This window comes from Rhinichthys klamathensis, unplaced genomic scaffold, assembly GCF_029890125.1.
Source record: "Rhinichthys klamathensis goyatoka isolate OS25496 unplaced genomic scaffold, OSU_Roscu_1.1 h1tg000197l_1, whole genome shotgun sequence".
In the NCBI taxonomy this organism is placed as follows: Eukaryota; Metazoa; Chordata; class Actinopteri; order Cypriniformes; family Leuciscidae; genus Rhinichthys; species Rhinichthys klamathensis.
This window is the reverse complement of record NW_026606723.1, coordinates 2,507,503-2,530,610: the sequence shown is the minus strand read 5'-3', so window position 1 is coordinate 2,530,610 and position 23,108 is coordinate 2,507,503. Positions and strand designations below refer to the sequence as shown.

General features: G+C 38.9%; 1 protein-coding gene across 5 annotated transcripts in view; it reads right to left on the bottom strand.

The window, feature by feature from the left end:
• Positions 1-23,108, bottom strand: part of cadm1a (cell adhesion molecule 1a) — a 309,712-nt gene that overhangs the window by 66,614 nt on the left and 219,990 nt on the right. For 4 of the 5 annotated variants that reach the window (XM_056263058.1, XM_056263061.1, XM_056263060.1 and 1 more), the window contains exons 2-3: positions 20,310-20,327; positions 5,736-5,882 (exon numbers count right to left, since the gene is read on the bottom strand). In XM_056263058.1, the coding sequence (XP_056119033.1) occupies positions 5,736-5,882; positions 20,310-20,327 (165 nt within the window). The remainder of the gene's footprint in view (positions 1-5,735; positions 5,883-20,309; positions 20,328-23,108) is intronic. The other variant, XM_056263059.1, reaches the window with a different exon arrangement.

Here is a 23,108-nt window from a genome sequence, read left to right as displayed (position 1 = left end):
TTGATTGGGGAAATGTGAGGATTAAAATAAACCGATAAGGTGCAAGAAGCCAAAACGGTTAATAATCTATTGTGACTGTGCGTCAGGTGGAGAGACAGCAATAATTAGAGCATTATGAAAACATGAATAAGTGTGGTGTCAGCTCTAATTGGGAAATGAGAGGGCAAGAAACTAGGGAGCCCATTTCAGTGAGGCGAATAAAACCGTGTAAGCTGAGGAGGTAAAGAAACTCCCCTTCATTCTGGAGAAGAATTGAGAAAATATATACAGGCAACAGACTGATCACAGCCTATTTCACTGGTATGTGGGTCAATGAAAAGTAAGAGTGCCCATGACAAAAAAAAAAAAACCCTTTAAAAACGGGTTAAAACGCATGCAATCATATATATATATATATATATATATATATATATATATATATATATATAAGCGACTTACAAATGAGAACAATAGAAGCAGTTAAACTAACAATAGGACAACAATATGCAAGTGCTATGACCCTTCCCAGTTGTACGTGTACTTTAAAAAAAATTATAATTAAGATAACAGATATAGAATAGAAGATAAAGTGTTAGTATTAATGGATCAAGTGTTGCCGAAAAAGATGCGTCTTCAGCCATTACTTGAAAATGGTCACGGACTCAGCAGCTCTGGTTGAGTTGGGTAGGTCATTCCACCAGCATGGAACAGACCAGGAAAAGGTCTGAGAAAGAGATTGTGCCTCTTAGAGATGGCACCACAAGACGGCGTTCACTTGCAGAGCGCAAGATTCTGGATGGCACATAAGTCTGAAGTAATGAGTTTAGGTAAAAGGGAGCAGAGCCAGTCGTTGTTCTGTAGCCAAAAGTCAGTGACTTGAATTTGATGCAACTGGCAACCAGTGCAATTTTGTGAGGAGAGGAGTGACGTGTGCTCTCTTCGGCTCGTTAAAGACCACTCTAGCTGTAGCATTTTGGATATATTTGGATTCTGTATATATATATATATATATATATATATATATACACTGTGTATAAAACTTTTTATACCATTTTCAAGAAAAATTTTATGCCACGTGGTATAACCAAATAAAAAAAATTGTATATGCGTTTTCTATTTTAACACAGTTTTTCAATTGGTATTCAATGAGGAAAAACAGAAGTGCCAATTAGGAAGTAAAAAGTGGCCTTCATGACAGGAGGTTGAAGGGGAGAGATCAGTGACAGCAGTTGAAAAAGAAAGTTGCACGTGTTTGGATAATACGCACCAATTATTCATTCCTAATCAGACCAGGAAAAAGGTAAAGGGGGTAAATTTTGATTTCATGTTAACTGTAAACGAGAAAAGTATGCCAAGTGCACAAACAGGCAGTGGTAAAAATAATATGCCTTCAGGACATTCAGACAAAATTTACATACTTCCTCTAGTTTATTTTTTGAAAAATAGAAAGATGAACAAAGTCGACACCTTGAGGAAAAAAATCAGCGCTTTGTGACCCAAATAATAACAGCATGTCTGACTGCATACATGCCCTCTGCTACTTGCTGTAGCTTTTTCGGACACAGCGCCGGACATGATGACAGCAAGAGCTTGCAGGGCCCCAGGAGGTTGTCCCACCGCCATGAGAGGGAACGTTTCTGTCGGCCAGCTACATCCAGCGCGCTGTGGGAGCGGTGGAGAATGAAGCTCAGCGTGGTTTCCAGTCCCTTCTGAGGGCATGCTGCCCAGTAAACCAGCTTCTCTGCCTGACAAAACCCTTTAAAGCTTATCACCCTGAAAAAAGCATGGACAAATGCTTTTGCACTCCGTGTTCCTTTTTTGCTTTTCGAAACGGTCTTTCATTTGCTGGGGATTTTTACAAGGCTTTAACCTGTATTATGTTCTCAGACTTTCATTTGGGCTGAGGGCATTGGGGAACGGGGATGCTGGTCTCTGTTCGTTGTTTTAATTCTCATCACAATAAGTGTCGTAACATATGCGGACAGGCATATATAAATTGGGCAGCATATGTCATACAGGATCTGAAAGGCTCAGGAAGTTAAAAAAAGAGAAAAGATTACATGCAGCAAGGACAAAAAGACAATGTGAAATAACACTGTCACACCTTTGTGTCCTCTCAGCATGGCATATTTCAGAGACAATAGAAGACTTGAAATATCATGGTAGCCCACATGCACTGCTACATAGCGATTTCAGCGAATAAACCTGAAATTTGTCCTTATCTCAAAAGATGACATAAAGAGACATACTCGTCATTAGAAAACATTTAAGGCCCTTTATGGGTCTTGTGGCAATGTTCTTCAACGCATCAAACTCAAAGTATAGTCAGATATAGTTGTAATGCCACATTTAAAGATCAAACTACTGGAATTTTGACCCCATTTGCCACTGACCTCCTGGAGCATGGCCAATGAACGCCAAACAATTTGTATGACGCATAGAATGTCCGTCTGCGCAATAACGGGTCCAACAATTTCACCTCACTAGTGATGTTTTAGAGTACAAGGCAACAGGAAATTACTCATCACACCGACTTGCACACAGTAACCTGTAAACCGCCCTTCTTTGACATTATCTGAAACATCTTTCACGTGGAGGTCAAAGCAGTGCCCTGACGTGAGTCACGTGAAAAGGACTTAAATGAATAAATGTTGCTTTCTGCTCGCACTAGGAGGGGGGTGTAAGAGGTGTGTAAAGAGGAGGAGGTGCTTTAAAAACTCCACAGTGGTTAATGCCTCCTGCTGAACTAGTGCTGAAGACTGCCAAAGATTCTTACAGTTTCCTTTTTTATCTTCACATTTTCTTCACCTACTAAGAAGCCAAAAGCTCCAAAGAGCCTTCCCATTCCAACTTGCTTAGGAATATAAAATGTCCAAATTTAATCTAAATTTGAATGTCCACTTTCTAAAACCCATTTTTGGAGTTCTAAGTTTTGTGGTTAAAATATAATATTTTTTGAGGGCTGTATACACTCTACCTCAGTTTTTGCTATATTCTTATTTAAAAACAATTCTTATTTTATATATATATATATAAAAAAAACAAAAAAAACACATCATATATACACTCACCGGCCACTTTATTAGGTACCCCATGCTAGTAACGGGTTGGACCCCCTTTTGCCTTCAGAACTGCCTCAATTCTTCGTGGCATAGATTCAACAAGGTGCTGGAAGCATTCCTCAGGGAGTTTGGTCCATATTGACATGATGGCATCACACAGTTGCCGCAGATTTGTCGGCTGCACATCCATGATGCGAATCTCCCGTTCCACCACATCCCAAAGATGCTCTATTGGGTTGAGATCTGGTGACTGTGGAGGCCATTTTAGTACAGTGAACTCATTGTCATGTTCAAGAAACCAATTTGAAATGATTAGAGCTTTGTGACATGGTGGAAGTGGCCATCAGAGGATGGGTACATGGTGGCCATAAAGGGATGGACATGGTCAGAAACAATGCTCAGGTAGGCCGTGGCATTTAAACGATGCCCAATTGGCACTAAGGGGCCTAAAGTGTGCCAGGAAAACATCCCCCACACCATTACACCACCACCACCAGCCTGCACAGTGGTAACAAGGCATGATGGTTCCATGTTCTCATTCTGTTTACGCCAAATTCTGACTCTAACATCTGAATGTCTCAACAGAAATCGAGACTCATCAGACCAGGCAACATTTTTCCAGTCTTCAACTGTTCAATTTTGGTGAGCTCTTGCAAATTGTAGCCTCTTTTTCCTATTTGTAGTGGAGATGAGTGGTACCCGGTGGAGTCTTCTGCTGTTGTAGCCCATCCGCCTCAAGGTTGTGCGTGTTGTGGCTTCACAAATGCTTTGCTGCATACTTCGGTTGTAACGAGTGGTTATTTCAGTCACTGTTGCCCTTCTATCAGCTCGAACCAGTCTGGCCATTCTCCTCTGACCTCTGGCATCAACAAGGCATTTCCGCCCACAGAACTGCCGCTCACTGGATGTTTTTTCTTTTTCGGACCATTCTCTGTAAACCCTAGAGATGGTTGTGCGTGAAAATCCCAGTAGATTAGCAGTTTCTGAAATACTCAGACCAGCCCTTCTGGCACCAACAATCATGCCACGTTCAAAGTCACTCAAATCAAATTTCTTCCCCATACTGATGCTTGGTTTGAACTGCAGGAGATTGTCTTGACCATGTCTACATGCCTAAATGCACTGAGTTGCCGCCATGTGATTGGCTGCTTAGAAATTAAGTGTTAACGAGCAGTTGGACAGGTGTACCTAATAAAGTGGCCGGTGAGTGTATATTAGGGCAGTCAAACGATTAATCGCTATTAATCGTTTGATATATATATATTAGGGCTGTCAAACGATTAATCGCGATTAATCGTTTGACAGCCCTAATATATATATGATGTTTTTTTTAGTTTTTTTTATTATAAAATAAGAATTGTTTTAGGTGCGAGACTTGAGCAAACCTATTGCTTATTTGCTTCCAAAAACTAGCAAAGTACTATCAGATTCTATTCGGTTTATATTTTTAAATATAAATCTTTAACCTAAATTATAGAAAATACAAAAAAATTAAAAAAGGCGCATTACATTATAATTTATTAGAATTACATATTAATTAAACGGACAAAATAAGAAAAAACATGCCTGGTTCACTGCTGTTAGGTAGTGGACCACTTGAAGCAACCACAAACGAGATGTTGAAATAAACATTCTTTGTGTATCAATGTATTCTATTTTCTATGCTTATGTCTCCCTCACTTTCTCCCGCTCGCTCGCAGTCTCATTTCCTTTCCTTTGCTCTTGTGCTCCTCTTCCGAATCTCATTTGTATTGTTTTCTCAGGTTTAATCCTAGAAGCTTCAGGACACATGCTGCTTCTCCTAAATGGCAGCAATCAATTTTGATTACCGGCCACGGTTACTTTGAGAAGAGCCCATCAAAGTTTTATTAAGAAGACGGGTGATAATTACAGCCTTGCACGGACCAAAAACCTGGAGTCTGAGCCTTGCTAATGATTGGAAGCTGAGAGATAAAATTACGGTTCAGAAGACCGTAATCCAAACTCTGAGGACCGGGCACACAATTACTTTAACCGTTACTTGATGAGGACAGTCCCTCAGGTGACTGATGGCTCTCCCGTTCACTCCCCTTGACTGGGACACTCTTTTACCACAGTGGCGTTTATGGAGAAAAAGATGAAAATGAATCGGTCTGGCACCTCAGCGAAGCTTATCATTATTTCAGAGAAAAGCCATGAAATAAAAAGGACAGACCTTTCCAGAGACCGTTTGTGGAGACAGGCGCCACCTATATTGACACCATCTGATATGAGCCGGATTGAACTCAGACTGAACTCGAAAGCACTTTGGAACTACTTAAAAATGCTTCCTGCTGCAACTTTTTGCGCAAAGAAAATACCATAATCAAAGTGCTTTTCTGCATATGACATGGGACCGTTGGGTGCAATATTTCATAGAGGGGTGGAAGAGATGAAACCCTTTAGAAAGACTCTGCTATAATTACACAGTGCAGCTGTAGGGAAATATCAGAGCGGTCTTGTGTAAGATGGATCACATGATAGTAAGGCAAATTGCTGAAAAAAAACCCCATGCCCTCACCAGCCAGCTGGGTCTCTCTATCGACTGCCCTCAAAAGCGCAGTGGATTACTCTAATGCATTAACACTTCGGCTCCACTGGGGAGGCTTCATGGGGACGCGTGGCCTGTTTGTGTGTGGGTGTGCAATGCATACAGTATGCTTAGGTGTAACTCACGTCTGACATCTTTGAAGTATATGGTCTGTCTGTTGGGGTTGAGGAGCTGAATGACCGAGTCGTCATTGTTTTTGACTCGACAGCTTATGGTGGCTGTCTCCCCCTCCACTACCGAGATGTTGTCCGCTATGAGATTCTGGCTTTGGACTGCAGAGGGACAGAGAGAAAGAGAATTGAGTTGGAGACTGAAAGAGAGGCAGGTATGAGGTGATGGCAGACAATAGGCATGTTGAGTTGGTCAGTTTTCTGGTGAGTGTAAAATATGTTAAGTTATAAAAAAAAAAAAAAAAAATGTCAGTAGTCACCCATTCATACATCTAATAATGTCTGCTATCCCTCCATCCATCCAATAACTTCTGCCATCCATCCATCCATCCATCCAATAACTTCTGCCATCCATCCATCCATCCTATAACTTCTGCCATCCATCCATCCATCCATCCTATAACTTCTGCCATCCATCCATCCATCTTATAACTTCATCCATCCATTAACTTCTGCCATCTATCTATCCATCTATCCATCTATCCATCTATCTATCTATCTATCTATCTATCTATCTATCTATCTATCTATCTATCTATCTATCTATCTATCTGTCTGTGTCTGCTATCTCTCCATCCATTTTATAACTTCTGCCATCCATCCATCTGTCTGTCTGTCTTTTAATGTCTGCTATCCCTCCATACATCCTATAACTTCTGCCATCCATCCATCTGGGAGCAACAGACAACTGTAAACAAATAAATAAATAAAAAACTGGAAAAATGGCACTACTGTCCATTGCCTTAAAACAGAGATGCAGCCCTGCATCATCTAAACCCACAATCTCACACTTACATGAGTGCACAATGAAGAACAGGTGGAAAAACACAGCTAGAGTGGGTGTGAATATCCAGCAGAGTGTGAAAGTGTTTCTCCCCCCCCCCCCCCCCTCTCTTTCCTGCGTAGTGTGTGCATCATGAGATTGCCTGTTTTCATGTTACACATGCTTGGTCCAAATCCCCTCTCTGGATGAGATCACCATGTGATAAGAGCTGCCACTGCCACAGAAATGGAAGCTACAGACCTTGGCCGGTTGACCCAAAGCTAAAATGTATACCATTAAAGAGGATAGTTCAACCAAAAATTTTTATTCTATAATCATTTACAGTATTCACCTTCATGTTGTTGTTTAAACTTGTATGACTGCCTTTCTTTTATTAAGAACCAGGTCAATCTGATTCATGAACAAATTAGAATTGTTCTGTTTTTTTAAATAGATCTGTGGATTAAAATGAACAAGTCACTTATAATTTACACCTTACATTACTTTTTTCCTGAATGTGCCAGGAGAGCTAGAGCAGATGGGAAAAGATTCACTGAATAACAAACTAATTTCGGTCTAATCCTGACACAAAGCTATTTGGATGGCAAATAGAATTCAAATATATAATAAATCATACAGGATACTTGTATACTAATTTTATGGTGTTTTTTTAAAATCTAAATTACTTCCATTATATTGAAAAGAGACAAACAATTTACTCAGTTTACTGAGTTTGAACTGCTGACCTGTCCCTTTAAGAGCTAGATAATTCACTGCAACTTGATGGGATAAAAATAAATAAACTAAAAATCTAAAATAACACCCCACAGCTGCCTACCCCGCAGAGCTAAGAGGAAATCATGAATAAGCTAAAGCTGTACATAAATAAATATATTAATGTGAAATGTGACATGACTTTAAGACACCATCAAGTGCTAATTTGCATGCCTCAGTTGTCAGGCACCTCTAAACAGTCTTGTCACTTAAAGCAGAAGGGAAGAAAGCAATCAGATCTTGTGATGGCGACAGATAAGGGGAGACAGTTTAACAAAACTGAATTCAATCAGCCTGCCAGTAGCACAAAGTCAAAACAGACCAAAACAAATAAACCTTGCGCGGGAGCGACTTCCTTATGACTCGTCAAAGGGGATGAGGTGTGGATTGAGAGGACTAGATTGGAAATGCAAATAGAAAGACTGTTTATCCCAGAGAGGGGTTACGGATGAAGGTTAAGCACGCTACTGTGGTTGTCACGGAGACTGCGCTAAATACTGGCCAGTCCGTGGCCGTTCAGCTATCATGCTAAGTGACAGAAGATGCATTGAAAAGGTAAAACATACATGAACACGTACAACAGCCCTGTTTGGCAAGCTCAATAGGAAAACAAACACACTTTTAGCATGTTAAAGCTAGCTGAGGAGGGGAAGGTGACTAGCAAATAGCAAGGACCATAATACTAAATTAAAACATTTTAATTTATAATCTTATAATGAATATGTTCTTCTATGTCCTCCATGACTATATTCCATGTTTTTTCCCCTTAGTTCATATTCAAGCCTCTTATCCCCCCACGAAAAATCCCATAACTCCAATCTTGGCTGAGCACTGGAATATTTTGAACTTAAATATTGCTCAAAAATTCATTAAAATGTAGAGTGTTCGTGATAAACCAACTTCGACGCAATTAGCCAGTTCTGTGTTTACTTTGCACAACTCTGGGGTGATGAGCTGGATGCCATTTTGTTGTGTGGGATGATTTGAATCATCGGTAGACCTCCCGAGACTCTGCACATCTCCTTTACTTCAAAAAAGTTTTGCACAAACTTTGGCAAAAAATCCTGGTGAGATGTCATTTAACTATTTATGGGCTGGAAAGCAGATGTTTGCCCTACAGCATCAGGAAAACATACGGTCTATATATAAAAAAAAAGAACCAGAGGAAAAAACATGAACCACTAGAGTATGCTAATGAGTCAAACTCGATGAGGAAAATGTCACCATGAAATCAAAATTTAAGTTTTTTGGCTTTTAGTATGAATATGTTGGCCTTACTGTTATCTAAGCTAGAGTGCTCCAAAACAATGACACAATTGGCATTTAGACACACAGGCACTGCGCGCGCACACAGTCTGCTCCGGTTCAGAGACACGATAGCACAGAGCGGATCATACGCGCGAGTCAGTGCATACTAGAACACATATCGGATCCATTTGAATTCTGCAAGGAATGCTATATTTTAAAGCGACATGGCAGAGATTAGGAGGAGAAACAGTAAGAGATTAGGAGGAAACGGTTTACCGAGCTCAGCGGCTCTGGCCGAGCTGTGATATAAACTAAACGCTATTGGCTATTTGAAAAAGGGGAGGAGCTGTTCAATATGTCCCGCCCTGTCTTCCTGTTTCAGCGGAAGTTACCTCAACACATTGATTAATGCTACGCGTTTAAAGGCAATTCAGTGAGCGTTTAAACATTCTACTGAAAATATTATTTTATGTGATGTTATTTTTAACCCTCTGGGGTCCTTCATTTCAGAGTCACACTCAGGACCTTCGGGTCCAAATGTGCCGGAAGGGTGGGATTATTATTTATTAAAAAAAAAACATCTTTTTTTTTTTTTTACTTGTTTTTTATAATATTTTTTATTTTATTTTTTGGTGTTTTGAGATAATTTCAAAAATAAAAATGATTTATAATTAATATTAATGCAATAATTATGACCCATTTTTTCCCCATTGAATATAATAGAATTTTTTTTAAAGCTGTATTTCATTTAAGAGTCAAGCCTAGGCCTCATGAAAGCAATTTTAGAAATGAGATGGATGCCATCTGGTGGACAAACTGAGCATTTTAAAAATTCAAAACCCATATGTAATCTGAATTTATTAGTGTGTATGTGTATAAAAGTGTGTTTGTGTGTGTGTGTGGATGTGTCTGTTTTGCACTCTTGATGTTTTATACATTCACCCCTTCACTGTTGTGTGCTTTTTTTCTGGATCGTGGCTGATTTGTAGATTGTACGCACAAAAAAACTCTGTATTTTCACATTTTTGCCAATTTCCCATTAATTTCCTATGCGGGTCCATTTGGACCCGAAGGTCCTGAGTGTGACTATTTTTTTTACAACCACTTAGACTATTCAAATCCTGTCCCCAATTTTTTTGGGTGTTCATATAGCAAGTGCCAACAAAGTCACCAAATTTCGGACCATTCCGATAAAGCTATGATTAAAAAATATATATATATTTAAATGCTTCAGGTCCATTTGGGCCGAAGGACCCCAGAGGGTTAATATGTTTTTATAAATTCAAAAATTTCATTTCATTTCACTTATTTATTTAAGGACAGTGCACATTGTTTCAAATATAAGACGATTAAGAAAATGCTTTTATTTGAAATTTTTCATACTGCAGATTCTTCATATTTTAATTTTTGCATTGATAGTATGGTAAATACTGGTAACATGTACCAATGATCACATTTAAAAATAAACACTTTTTGGCATACCATAAAAATAACCTGTAGGCCATCTGAATTAAATAACAATTAGGCTATCCATCTCATAGTGAAAACCATGTAGCCTAAATAAATTTCATTAACAGTAGAAGTGAAATAATCTTTATCTACTTTTGAAATCTGGGTACGGTCTTACGTTTTAAAATCACGTATGGGGAAGTTTGGTCCCATCAGTGAGGCATGCAAACATGACAGTCAGCTTTTGTGTTTTGGGAGCTTAAAATTTTACTTGAAATGAATTCCACTGAAAACATTTCATGTGGTGATAATGTTTTTTTTTTATATTTAAAACTTTATTATATATATAAAAAATGCAAAAATAAAATGCAAATCGGTTTTCCCATTCGCACTAGATCCATCACATTAATAATAAAAACATTTTAATTAAAACAGACATCAATAATGACACATTATTGTATGAGACATCTAATATAATATAAAAATAAAATAATACAAAATAAAACAAATGTACAGCACACACAAATAGCCTATGTAAAAATGAAAAGACATTTCTTGCATTGAGTGCAATTGTAACAATATACAAACTACTGTATTCAGGATATTGGCACAGGAAAAAGGATATGTTAATATTCATGTTCCTATTTAACTGGTATTATGAAAAACTATCCCAGATGTATTAGCTGTTAAGTAAATCTTGTGCAGGGATCATACCATATTAATAGAGGAATTAAACTTGTTTAAGCCCCAAATTATTATTGATTATTGGCGTGCAGCTTAGTTTAATTAAAATAATTGTTTGTGTCACTGGAGCTGGAACAAGTGAGCGAATGATGAATTCCTATTTAAATGAAGATTTCATTAACCCTAATGTTTAGGAAAAGACCACCGAAAAAGGGCCCCTGAAAAAAATTAGCTTTCCGTGCATGCATCAACAACAAACAAGGCATCGCAAAAATGCCAGAGAAATTTGTGTACTGTGCATTTGCATAACTTGTTCAAACAGATCTGTGACATTATCTCTGTATTTAATTACCGACATTCAAAATAAGTAGCACAGAACATTGATCATTTTGGTCTAGATTAAAGCTGTCAGAGGACGATACTCCACTCTCAGTGAGGCAGACAAGCCATTTATATCACTACAGGCCCAGCACCACCCCAGTGCCCCTCATACATCAACCCAGAGGAACACCCAGAGCGTGCGTACGGGCGTGTGTGCGAGTGACACGGAACGGGCTAATGCAGGAGTGCACTGCCGCGCCGTAAAGGTCAAAGCACTCTACTGTCCGCCTCAATAGCTCATCCTGCCTGCTGCACTTTTTGAAACAGCATGTGTGAGTGAGGAAAACCACAGCTTTAGATTCGATCTGAATGGTGATGATTGTAAAAGAGTGAGATCCACATATACCTGTGAGCCGGAATCAGTGAGAGTGAATGTGATACCCATCACTATTCTGAGCTGCAAAGGTCAACGTTCGTGCTCGAATATTACAGCCTGGCTAATAGAGAAGAACTCCATGGTTACGGTCCTGTGTGTTCAGAGTAGTGTTGCACGGTGCACCGATACTTCAAAAGTATCGCGATACTCGGAAATTAAAAACTTCACGATACCTAAATTTATTAGTATCGATACTTCTAAGAATGACCGCGTTCCAGATTTGTAAGAGAGTATTGCATGTTGGTGTGTGCAACGCACGCTTCCAGTGCCTCCCTATGGACGTCTGTGTTTTTCTCCTCATGCGCGTGTGACAGGGCGCGTGAACTGAACGAGCAGAGAGAGAGAGAGAGAGAGAGAGAGAGAGAGAGAGAGAGAGAGAGAGAGAGAGAGAGAGAGAGAGAGAGAGAGAGAGAGAGAGAGAGAGAGTGAGCGAGCGAGCCCCGGTCGCGCGCGCGCACTCTCTCTCTCTCTCTGCGGAGCCAGGCGAAAGTATTTAAGGCTTCACCGTCTCAAAACTAAGCGCTGTCTTGCTCTCTCTCTCTCTCCCTCGCACATATTAATCAAAATAATTCGACACGATGGTAAGGTCGGGAGACTAAAGTTTCATGTGGAGCATTCGGAGTTTTTTTTTTTTTCTGAATTACCGCTGGGTGTAAATTGTGGTAAAATACGTTGCCTTATCTTCTCTGAATCGTTCCGCACATTCAGCTGACATAAACCACACTTTAAATAAACGAAAAAAACTATCCAGTCATGAAATGTTTTCTGTGATGACAGTGGGATGTAACCGCCTGGATAATCACACAACGCGCACACGTCCAATTCGCGAACTAATGACTCATTTGAACCGATTCGTTTTAACGAATGGTTAAAACAACTGATCTGTCTGAATCGGTGTATAACTAATCGTTAACACTTTGTAATAAGGTTTCATTTATTACATAAATTACATAAAACAAATAAAAACACTTGTTTTTTCCCCCCGAAAAAGCATATGACTACTTTTTTCCCCACAATGCTATCATGAATCGATAAGAGAATCGTTAAAGAATCGGATCGATAAGCAGAATCGTCAGTGGGATTGATATTGATAAAATCTTATGTTTCTTATGATAACTGAGATAATGCTGCTAAATTTATTTATTTTTTTACCTTGAATGTCATTGCTCTAATTTATTTTTTATATTTTTCATATTTCATATTTTGTTCAAATGGTTATTATAGCCTATCTGCTGTTCAAATGTTCATTTGTGTTATGATTGGAATGTTATCCCAGTTTTAAAATAAAGCACAGCAATGATATTTGAGAGTGTTTCTCCCTTTTCAGGAAAAGTATCGAAAAAGTATCGAAATCGCAATTCTTGACTTGGTATCGGTATCGAAACAATAATTTTGGTATCGTGACAACACTAGTTCAGAGGGTGTTGAACTTTCGAAGCAGGATTTTCATTTGTGTGAACTTCCTTTTGAATGAATAACAAATGAGACAGCTTTCATATCTTCTGAGATAGAATGGAGATCAAATGGAGACTTTTTTCTTAAAGAAATTCACCCCAAGTCACCAGTAATCTCACATTTTTCTAGAGTTTCAGAAGAGGTCTAAATAATGTCTCAATCTGTGCTCAGATAGGACAAGACAACTGCAATCACGCCTGAGAACCTCTCCCAAGGAATATTAGGAGAAACATCTGAGAAAAAAAGTACATTAAAGGGGTCATATAATGGTACATGCACTTTTACAAGTTGATTGTACTGAAATGTGTGTTGGCAGTGCCTTTACACAACCATCCTATAATGATAAAAATCCATACAGTGTTTTTGTTTTAATCTCCTTCTATGTTTTCCCCTGCCTCAAATTGAGCCATTCGATTTTGTGACGTCACTAAATCGGACGCCCCTCCCACGATTGTTGATTGACAGCAGCGTTTCAACACATCCCCGCCCTGAGCGAGCTGTCATCATAGTCCGTCATTGTTGATACGCTGGAGCAGAATGGCGTCTAAGCGATTGTGGTGTTCTGTTTTTGGGTGCAATAACGAACACAGAAGTCATTTTGATGTTCCTCAACCCGAACCGCTGAAGTTTCTGAGTTTTGTTTTCGAAGGGAATATTCCCCACGAGCAACGTCAATGCTTTCATGTTTGCAGACTGCTTTATATACGAGGGTCAGACTCAGTATAAAGCTGGTTTTGCTAAGAAAAAAGAATCGGTACCAACTATTCATGTTCCTGCTGCACCTCCAGAAGAAGTGAGTGTAAAGTTTTATTAATCTTTGCAAATCACGAAAAAAAGTTGTTCATGACCATTAACTGTAACATCAATCTGTCAACGAACTAACCTATACATCAGTAAACACATAGCGTTTGTATCTCACTACTCTACCCTGCCAGTGCATACAAAAATAGATCAAAGTGACATGAGTTTCTTTCTTCTGCTGAACACAAAGGAAGATATTTTGAAGAACGATTGGAACCAAACAGTTGTTTGGCACCATTGACTTCCATAGTAGAGAAAAAAAAATACTATGGAAGTCAATGGTGCCAAAGTTCCAATCGTTCTTCAAAATATCTTCCTTTGTGTTCAGCAAAAGAAAGAAACTCATACAGGTTTGCAACAACTTGAGGGTGAGTAAATGATGACAGAATTTTCATTTTTGGGTGGATTATCCCTTTAAAGTGCTTTTGCTTTTGGAGCTTGGGCACCTACTCCCATTTATTTTATTTATAAATAAAGGAGCAGTCAGCATATTCTTCAAACATGAGAAACGACATGTTCATTTTTAGGTGAACAATCCATGCGATGCTGACATTTTATCTTAATTAGATGTTAATGTCTCAATTAAGACCGGGTACATTCTAATATGAGAACATGTTCTGCATACTGCCGTGTCATTAATGCTGGTTTATTTTAGGCCCACAGGCTGTGTCTGATATCATTTGTTCGAAATCACTTTAAGCACATTTGTGTTTTGATGGCCAGCAGCTCAGCACTGGCATTACTTCACTGTGCCCTTCCATCTGTGAAAGGAGACCTCCAGATACACGTGCCAACATCCCCTTTCAAGCTCAGTCACCCCTGTTAAAAAGACCAGCATATGCTCCTTTGGATGATGCTGTCCCCATCAGGCCTCTTAAAGGGATAGTTCACCCAAAAATGAAAATTCTGTCATCATTTACTCACCCTCAAGTTGTTCTAAACCTGTAGTGTTTCTTTCAGAATTGTCCTTTTTGGGTGAACTATCCCTCGAACTAGCTAAACCAGCCTTTAAACCCTGAAATGCCAACACTAGTCTTTTCAGCAGGGGCGATTTACACGCTAGATGCACAAAATCAACAGCAAGCCTTATGACACATGGATAAATTTACCAAATCTACTTAAGAGAATACATCAAGCTTAACTGGAATAAGTTAAGCCTTAAGGAGTTTCTCTCTGATGCTTTTGAGATATTTCTGCTAAATCCTTCATGGACATCACTTGTCTTAATTCAATTAAGTGATTTTTTGCTTTATTGAACGATTAACCCTACAAAAAAGCACAGAATGCAGGCTCATTTAATGTGGTTTCTAAATATAAAGTTATCTAATAATATCAGATATCTAAAATACATACATTTTCTTTTTCATATTTAAATGGACATATCCCGGAGTCATTGTGTATAGTTTTTTTTTTTTTTTTGTGCAGCGCTGATACCATCAGAAGCATGGAGAGAATGTATTTAATGCAAATATTATAGTTGTCAAGTTCCAATGATGGACCCAAGAGAGTCTTCCAGCTTGGTTGTGTTTAATTACGAATATTGGCTTGTTTAACAAGCAGGTTTTGAAACGGCACATGTAAACCCAACTTCTCTTTGAAACAAACCAGAGCGAGTTCCCTTAAAAGGCTCAGCAAGCCCCTGAGCCACAAAGACCCCCTCCCACTCTCTGTGTACGCTGAGGAGCCGTGAAGCGTTCACACAAACGTATGGATAAGTAAATTGTGATGATACTGGTGCTAATGAAGGGTAAAATGCTGGTTGGATGGGAGCAGCAGTGGAATGTGGCGTGTGGGAAGGGATGGATGGCAGCCTGATGATTAATGCGTCAGAGAGCCGACGGGGGCCGGGCACAGCACCAGAGGCCTTGCCACCCCTGCTCGCTCATTTGGAAATCTCTCTCAGCAGAGGGAGAGGAAGAAAGGACTTCTGCCTCTGTGACTGAGTCTCAACGGTAATGGATAAACAAATACCCCTTTTTTCACTAGAATGCTGCTGGTGCAAGCCTCTTTCAGAGACTGTTACAACATAAGCTGTTCACAAATAAACAGCACATTTTAAAGGGGTCATATAATGCCATTTTTGTACAAGCTAATATGATTCTTTAGAGTCTAAATTAAAACTTTGTAATATACTTTAATTAAAAATTCTCATTAGTATTGTAAGAAAACACTTATTTTACCTGGTCAAAAACAGCTCTGTTTTCAGCACGCCGTTTCAGTGCATATGACTTTAAATGATAATGAGCTTTGCTCACCCCGCCTCTCTGTTCTGTGCGTACACCGTTTGTAACACAATAACCATAATGTGTTGTTCATTATAGACGTGGGATTATGAATTATATTGAGAACGTCGTACATAGAAAACATGCCGTAATGTACCCTGAGTGTAAACCTTAGACGCATTCATTGTGAAGCGTGCATCTAGCGATTTGCAAAGATTAATACAAATATTAAAGATTAATAAAACGTTACACTCACTTCAGTTATTTTGGAGGTTCAGCAGGAACACGAATAGTTGGTACCGGTCCAGGAGCAGCTTCTTAGCAAAACCAGCTTTATCCTGACCCTCCTCGTTTATAAAGCAGTCTGGTGTGTGAAATGATTCGCGCAAACATGAGAGCATTGACGTTGCTCGTGGGGAATATTCCCTTCGAAAACAAACTCAGCCACTGCGTCTTCAGCGGTTCGGATTTAGGAACATTAAAATGACTGCTGTGTTCGTTATTACACCCAAGAACAGAACACCACAATCGCTTAGACGCCATTCTGCTCATAGACAGTGCTCCAGTATATCAACAATGACCGCGCCGGTCCGCGCAGACTATGATTGACAGCTCACTCGCTCACGAGCGAGGGCGGGTCTGTGTTGAAACCCGGCTGTCAATCAACAATCGCGGGAGGGGCGTCCGACCGTGTGACGTCACACGGTCGAACGGCTTGATTTGAGACAGGGGAAAACATATAAGGAGATTAAAACAAAAACACTGGATGGATTTGTATCATTTTATGATGTTTTTGTACAGGCACTGCCAACACACATTTCAGTACAATCAACTTGTAAAAGTGCATGTACCATTATATGACCCCTTTAAGAGTTTTTGAAAAAATTTGAAACATCTAAAGTCATTTTAGTGTCTTTATATGTGAAGCTTGTTTTGATGCAACCATCAAAAGTCATAACAAAATTTTATATTTTAAGGTTTCTTAAATATCATAAGTATAAAAACGAAATATTATTATAAATATAAAAAATATATATATATATATGTTTACAAAAAATATTTCACTACTATTTTTTATATATTATAAATAATATTTACATGTATAAATGGTTTAATTCTAAATATTAAAATAGTAAATAAAATCCATGGTTATCAATTTTTGCATTAAATTTATCAAAAGTGACATTACACTGTAAAAGACATTTATAATATTACAAAATAATTTACGTTTTCTATATAAATGTTTTCTCTTCATAAGAAAAAAGAAACCTGATTTTTTTTTTCATGGTTTCCACAAAAATATTAAGCAGCACAACTGTTTTCAACATTAATAATAAAACAAAAAATCTTAAACACCAAATCAGCATATCAGAATGATTTCTGAAGGACCATGCGACACTGAAGACTGGAGTGATACTGAAAATTCAGCTTTAAACAAAGAACCAGGGAGAAAGAGATAAAAAGAGGGACCAAAAACAAAAGAAAGCAGGTAAGAGAAACAGCGGAAGAGCAGAGACCTGCCTTGCCCTCTCTCTCTCTTCCCAGCATTCCTCCTCTCAGCAAGATGGTGCACCGCCAGGACCTCCAGCACCTGTCCCTCACTCTGGAATCAGTGAGCTGTGCCGGAGTCACATGGCCTCTCATGGCCATCCATCTAAATACGACATCCATGAGCCGAGATTGCGCGTGCAATTCGGTGTGTATTTTGCATTGTCTCAGAGTGGGCGTCCCGATCTAGGAAACGTCTGTGCACACAAGGATAAGAATCCCCATGCAGGCGGTAGGAGATTAACTGCCCTCTCCCTCTCACATCTTCCTCCATCGATCGCCACAGATAAAAAAAAAAAAGTCCTCACACACATTCACTAAGATGACATCATAGGCAAAGAGGCAGAACAAGGACTCCTTGTGGCAGAGCCACGTCCTTGAGGTCAGAGGAGGCAAAGAGCACAGAGACAAAGAGAAAGATGAAGAGCTTTGCTTTCCCCAAGCAGCTAACATTAAAGTCAAATGAAATCACAATTGGAGAATTGACGCTTTGGGTTCATGCCGGTTAGTTTTGAGGTTGTGTATTTACAGCATACTCATAAAAATGACTAAATTAGCCTCACACATTTAAAATGAAGAGTTGTCTCTTCCAGGAAAATGGACTGAAAATATGGATGACTCATCCTGCACTGCATAGTCTGTTGTCCAATCAAATGCTCTACGAAATAAGAATTTCTCCCCCATAAATTATAAGCACCACCTGAAACTGACTACAGGTAGCAAATCATGGCTGATTTTTTCAGGCCGATACAATCATTTCAATTATGTTTTACAATTAGCTTATAACTAACCAATATTAGAATACAATACTATTTTGTATAATAAATACAAAAATAAAGCAATAAAAACATCTATATGCTCTATATTAAATAATAATAATTGGAGCTTTAACAGTTACATTATGGGTATGTTTTTCGTAAGTGTTGCCTGGATCTGGATTACTTTACAGTAATTTCACAAGAGCCAGCTAACACAATAACAGAAGAGTCATCAGCACAGTCTTCTATTCAGTATTAATGGCGAGTGTGTGTCTTTGGCAAGAGAGCATTCTGTTTACAAGCAGAACTGGAGGAGAAAGAGGGCGAGAGAAAGAGAGATGGAGAGAGAGTGTGTGAGAGAAAATGTGGCATAAACCAAGCAGAAGGCCATGAAGGACTGGGGTCCTTAACAAGGACTGGGATTCATCCAATGCCCCTTGGGAGTGTCTTCTTCAGCTCACTTCTAATTTATACCCATACAAATAACTTGGCTTCGATTAATAACTGAATCACAAGGCAAAAAAATACAGAGCTTTTGCCAAGAGCAGGGTTTATGTGTGTGTGTGTGTGAGAGAGAGCATTTCTCCTGCGCCTCAGCATGTTTGGGCAGATAGACTGTGGAGGAGAAGGGCATTAATCGTAAAGGGCTGCAGGAGTGTGGGCTAAAGTTGCTGGCCATAATACTGTCTTGTCTGAATCATCACCCCCTCCCCCCCTCCCCCCCCCTCCCCTTCAAGTCCGGAGCAGGGCGGGTGTCTAGTTTTCCATTCTAATGTGGCCTGACATTCAAAAAGAAGCATCATTCCTTCCTCTGTGCTGATGAGAGTACATTAGGGCAGGGACAATTTAGTAGGGGATAAATAAGGGCATCTGTGACTGTATCTGTAATGCCTTTAGATTAATAAAGCAACAATATAGAAACTCACACTACTCCGATACTACAGTGTTCACACTACAGTTCCAATTAAAAATTATTCATGCTGAAAAGAGGCATTAAAATTAAAATGGGGAAACATAGAAGAAAACCCCCCTGATATTATCTAGTTCCAGTATTGGCCTGGTACAATGTAATCGTTTTTTAAATTATTATGATTTATTTGTATAGCAGTTTTCATAATACACATCGTTTCAAATCAGTGTTACAAAGAACAGTGTCTTGCAAACCTACCAAGGGGGAGCAAATAAATGTAGTGTTCAGTTTAATTTGAACATGCAGATGCAATCCAGTTTCAATTTGAGAAATGGCTATTATAAGCTGACACCAATATGGTCACTAACATATTATCAATTTCTATTTTCAACATCTATTTAAATTGTATTTATTAAATGTGATTCAACAATGCATTCTTGAAGTTTTGCTAAGGCAATTAAAAAGTGAGTCATGAGACACTCATAAATGAATTCTAGTGTGAAATCTATCTATCTATCTATCTATCTATCTATCTATCTATCTATCTATCTATCTATCTATCTATCTATCTATCTATCTATCTATCTATCTATCTATCTATCTATCTATCTATCTATCTATCTATCTATCTATCTATCATAAAACATTCTGGTATCTTGAACCCTTGCTCTTCTTCAATGAGCCTTAGCAAAAATATGGCAAGAAATAAAATGAGGAAGACCTGAGAGGCGCTGGCAAGACATTGATAGAGTGAAGAGTTTGAGTACGGTTTACCAAATGAATTATTTTACCGGTCTCCTTCGAAACATATTCCCCACATTTGAAAGAGGAAATGATTGCATATCTGGAGTAAATGTACTCTGTGAAAATGGATAAATTCAACTGGATGAGACACCGGAGAGAATGAGGCGTAATTTCTGTCCTGAAAAATGAGAAACGGATGATGTTAGAAGGGACACGAAAGATGGAGTGCTGGAGAGACACAGCACATCACCGGTGGAGGTTGAGGAGAGAGAAGAAATCAGTGAGTCAGAGGCTGAAGAAAGGCGAGATGGTTTCAGTTATGACCAGCACTGCTAGCTGTAAAGGACAAGCTATTTGGGAAATGGGTTTGGGAATGGAAACTAACACACAAACAAGAGGTAAAAGGGAAGCCATACCTGGGAACTGAGCAGCTCCTGTGTGAAAGGGGGAGAGGGAAAAAGAAGAAAAAATAATTAGAAGGACGCCATTCACCAATATATCCCCAAAGTGTCATGTAGCCAGAGGGGGGGAAAAAGGCACATTTAAAATGTTTGAAAATGTTCAATGTTTGAAAATGTTGAGAAAAAATAAATAAATCATATAAATCATATTTCATAATCAAATTTCAAAATCATAACAATGTGGGATCAAACGTTTGTTTGTTTTAGCCACATCGATAGTACAATCTGACTGAATAATCACTTCATGGCATACCTTCAACAGCCATTAAAAACAGCACAAACCTCATGAATATAACAATAACTAACAAAGAAAGGAGAAACTCATCGTCAGGTCCCTTGTGGAACATTACTTTAACACATTCAGTGCTTCCTCTTGATGTTGCGTGCTGTGAAACTTCATTAATTGTAACATGTCAACAGCACCTGGTCTTGAGCTCATCTATCTGCAGCTAAGGCCCCAAATCAGAAGCTTAGCTAATGCACCGCCTCTGGTACCCACATAACAGTTTTAAAAAGCACTTAGAGCTGACATGGCTTTATGAAACTGTGCAATGAGTCAGAGTCTGATTAGAAAAACAATTTTCTTATTAGCATTTTCACCAAATTTTCATCTTAGCTAATGTGCTAATTAGCATTCCACTTTTGGGACTCAACGCAAAGCCATTGAAGATGGATATTTGTGCCTCAGCTTTGCTCAGAGCATCTGCATGTCAATTGAATTTAAACAACATTAGAGAGAGTACACAGAAATCCATGCAAATATCCATGGGTGACCACGGCATAAATCATCTCTCAGTACCAAACAAAACTTTTCAAACCCAGCCGCTTGCAACAAGAGCCCCGAGGCAAGTGCTAAATAAACCTCACAGAGCTTTGCATAGGTCTATAAAACAAGCTTGTGCCCACCAGGCTTCCTTCGTCAAGCATAAAGACCACCCAGGGCTGGCTATGGCTGGAAACTAGCCGGGTCTCTTCTTTATGATTTGTTGCATGATTTGGTTGAGAGCAATAGGGGACCAGGGGCCACCCTCGAACTCAGACCCCTGGAACACAGGCCAGACAAATAGGGTTATCCATGTTAAGTAAATGTCAGCCGTCAGAATAACTCTGCATTGACTTTCCAGCCCTAGGCTTTGCTGGGCCCCTGACCGGAGAGCTAAGGGACCGCCCAGTCCGTGTCACACTCTCTCCCCGTCTCTTCAGGTGAGGTTAAAATCCCTGACCAGTGCAATGCATTAAACATGAGTTATCCCACTTGAGAGACGCTCCCTACTCCAAAATGATAGGGACATTAACTTTGGGGTCAGCATGCATGAGCTGCATTAATGAACCCTTGTGTCTCACTTCACATGCACACCAACCTGAGAGCACTTCACATAGTCAAAAGCCCGAAAGCAAGGCATGTTTAAAAATATGCAGTCATAACTGGGAATTTATGGATACAGAAAGAGAGTGAGATTCATATAAACATCTTTATATAATATATCATATAATATAAAACATTTTTTTTATAAAAGTAGTTCCGCCACAGATTCAAGTCAACAGTTTAACAGTGGAGCCAAGCCTCCGATACTAATAAAAAAAACATCATTTTAGAACTAGTAACGAAGGAAAGCTGAGTTGCTTCATTGAAGTTTATTGTATTATGTAGAGTAGAGTATTATGAGAGCGAGAGATCGACTAAGTGAGTCTATTACCTGCATCTGATATTCTACAGGTCAATCTTATACACATAAGAAAATCAGTTTGAATGTCCGCTGAGGAAAGCCATATCTTTGTCTTAGTATCCTTTTAACAGTTAAGATGATTCCCCATGACGGCGCTAGTCAATTCATTTGTCAGTAGCATCTTATATGGTGTTTTTTAAAGTAAAAGATAACGTCCTGGTTTACAATCTTGTTTCAGTCCCTTTTAATATAAAAGTATTTGCTACTGACTCACTCATAAAGACAGTCTTTGCATGCAATCCAATGGCATAATGTAACTTTCACTGAAGTCGAAATCACAATCACTAACGGACCCTTTCTTAATACCAAATATGGCATGTTATTTATATAAAATTAAATATTTATTGAACAATAATATTTCAATAATTGATAATAGCCATTATAAAAGTATAAGAAGTTTGTACAATAGGAAATAAACACAAGCAAACAAAAGTACAAAAGCAGCGCTCTAGTTATAGTATATGATTTAAGTTAAATATGTATAAGTTATGAAACTTAACTTTGCCCTTAGCCAAATCGATTTCATCTGGAAGAAGTAATAGAACAATAAGTGCAAAGATCGCCCATTTGATATACCCAAAATTATTATACCTTATTTTTACACAAGTAGTCAGTGGCAAATTCCCGAAGGACCGGCCGAAGATAAAGCTGTTGGCGGGTACATGAGTCCTGAACGGCCACTGACGGCCTAGAGCTTGAATCACCGAAAACGAAGCACATATTAAATAGGCTCTATCTTTATAAATAAACCACATATTTAAAGTTAACAACTACATTCTCGCCAAAAAATCTCTTAAAACTACATTCCGTGACACAACAACAGTACAATTTGTAAGATTATGATGGGTTTGCTCGTCTGCCATGCCACTCGTTAAAGCACAATTATCTTTAATCTGCATATATGAACATGAAAAAAGCTTTTTCCAGCTAAAAATGTCACTGGACAAAAACCCTTGGATTCACAGACTTCAAAGTCAGTGGCAAAGTGCAAGCGTTTCTAAGGATCAAGTCTTTGTCCTATCAGTCT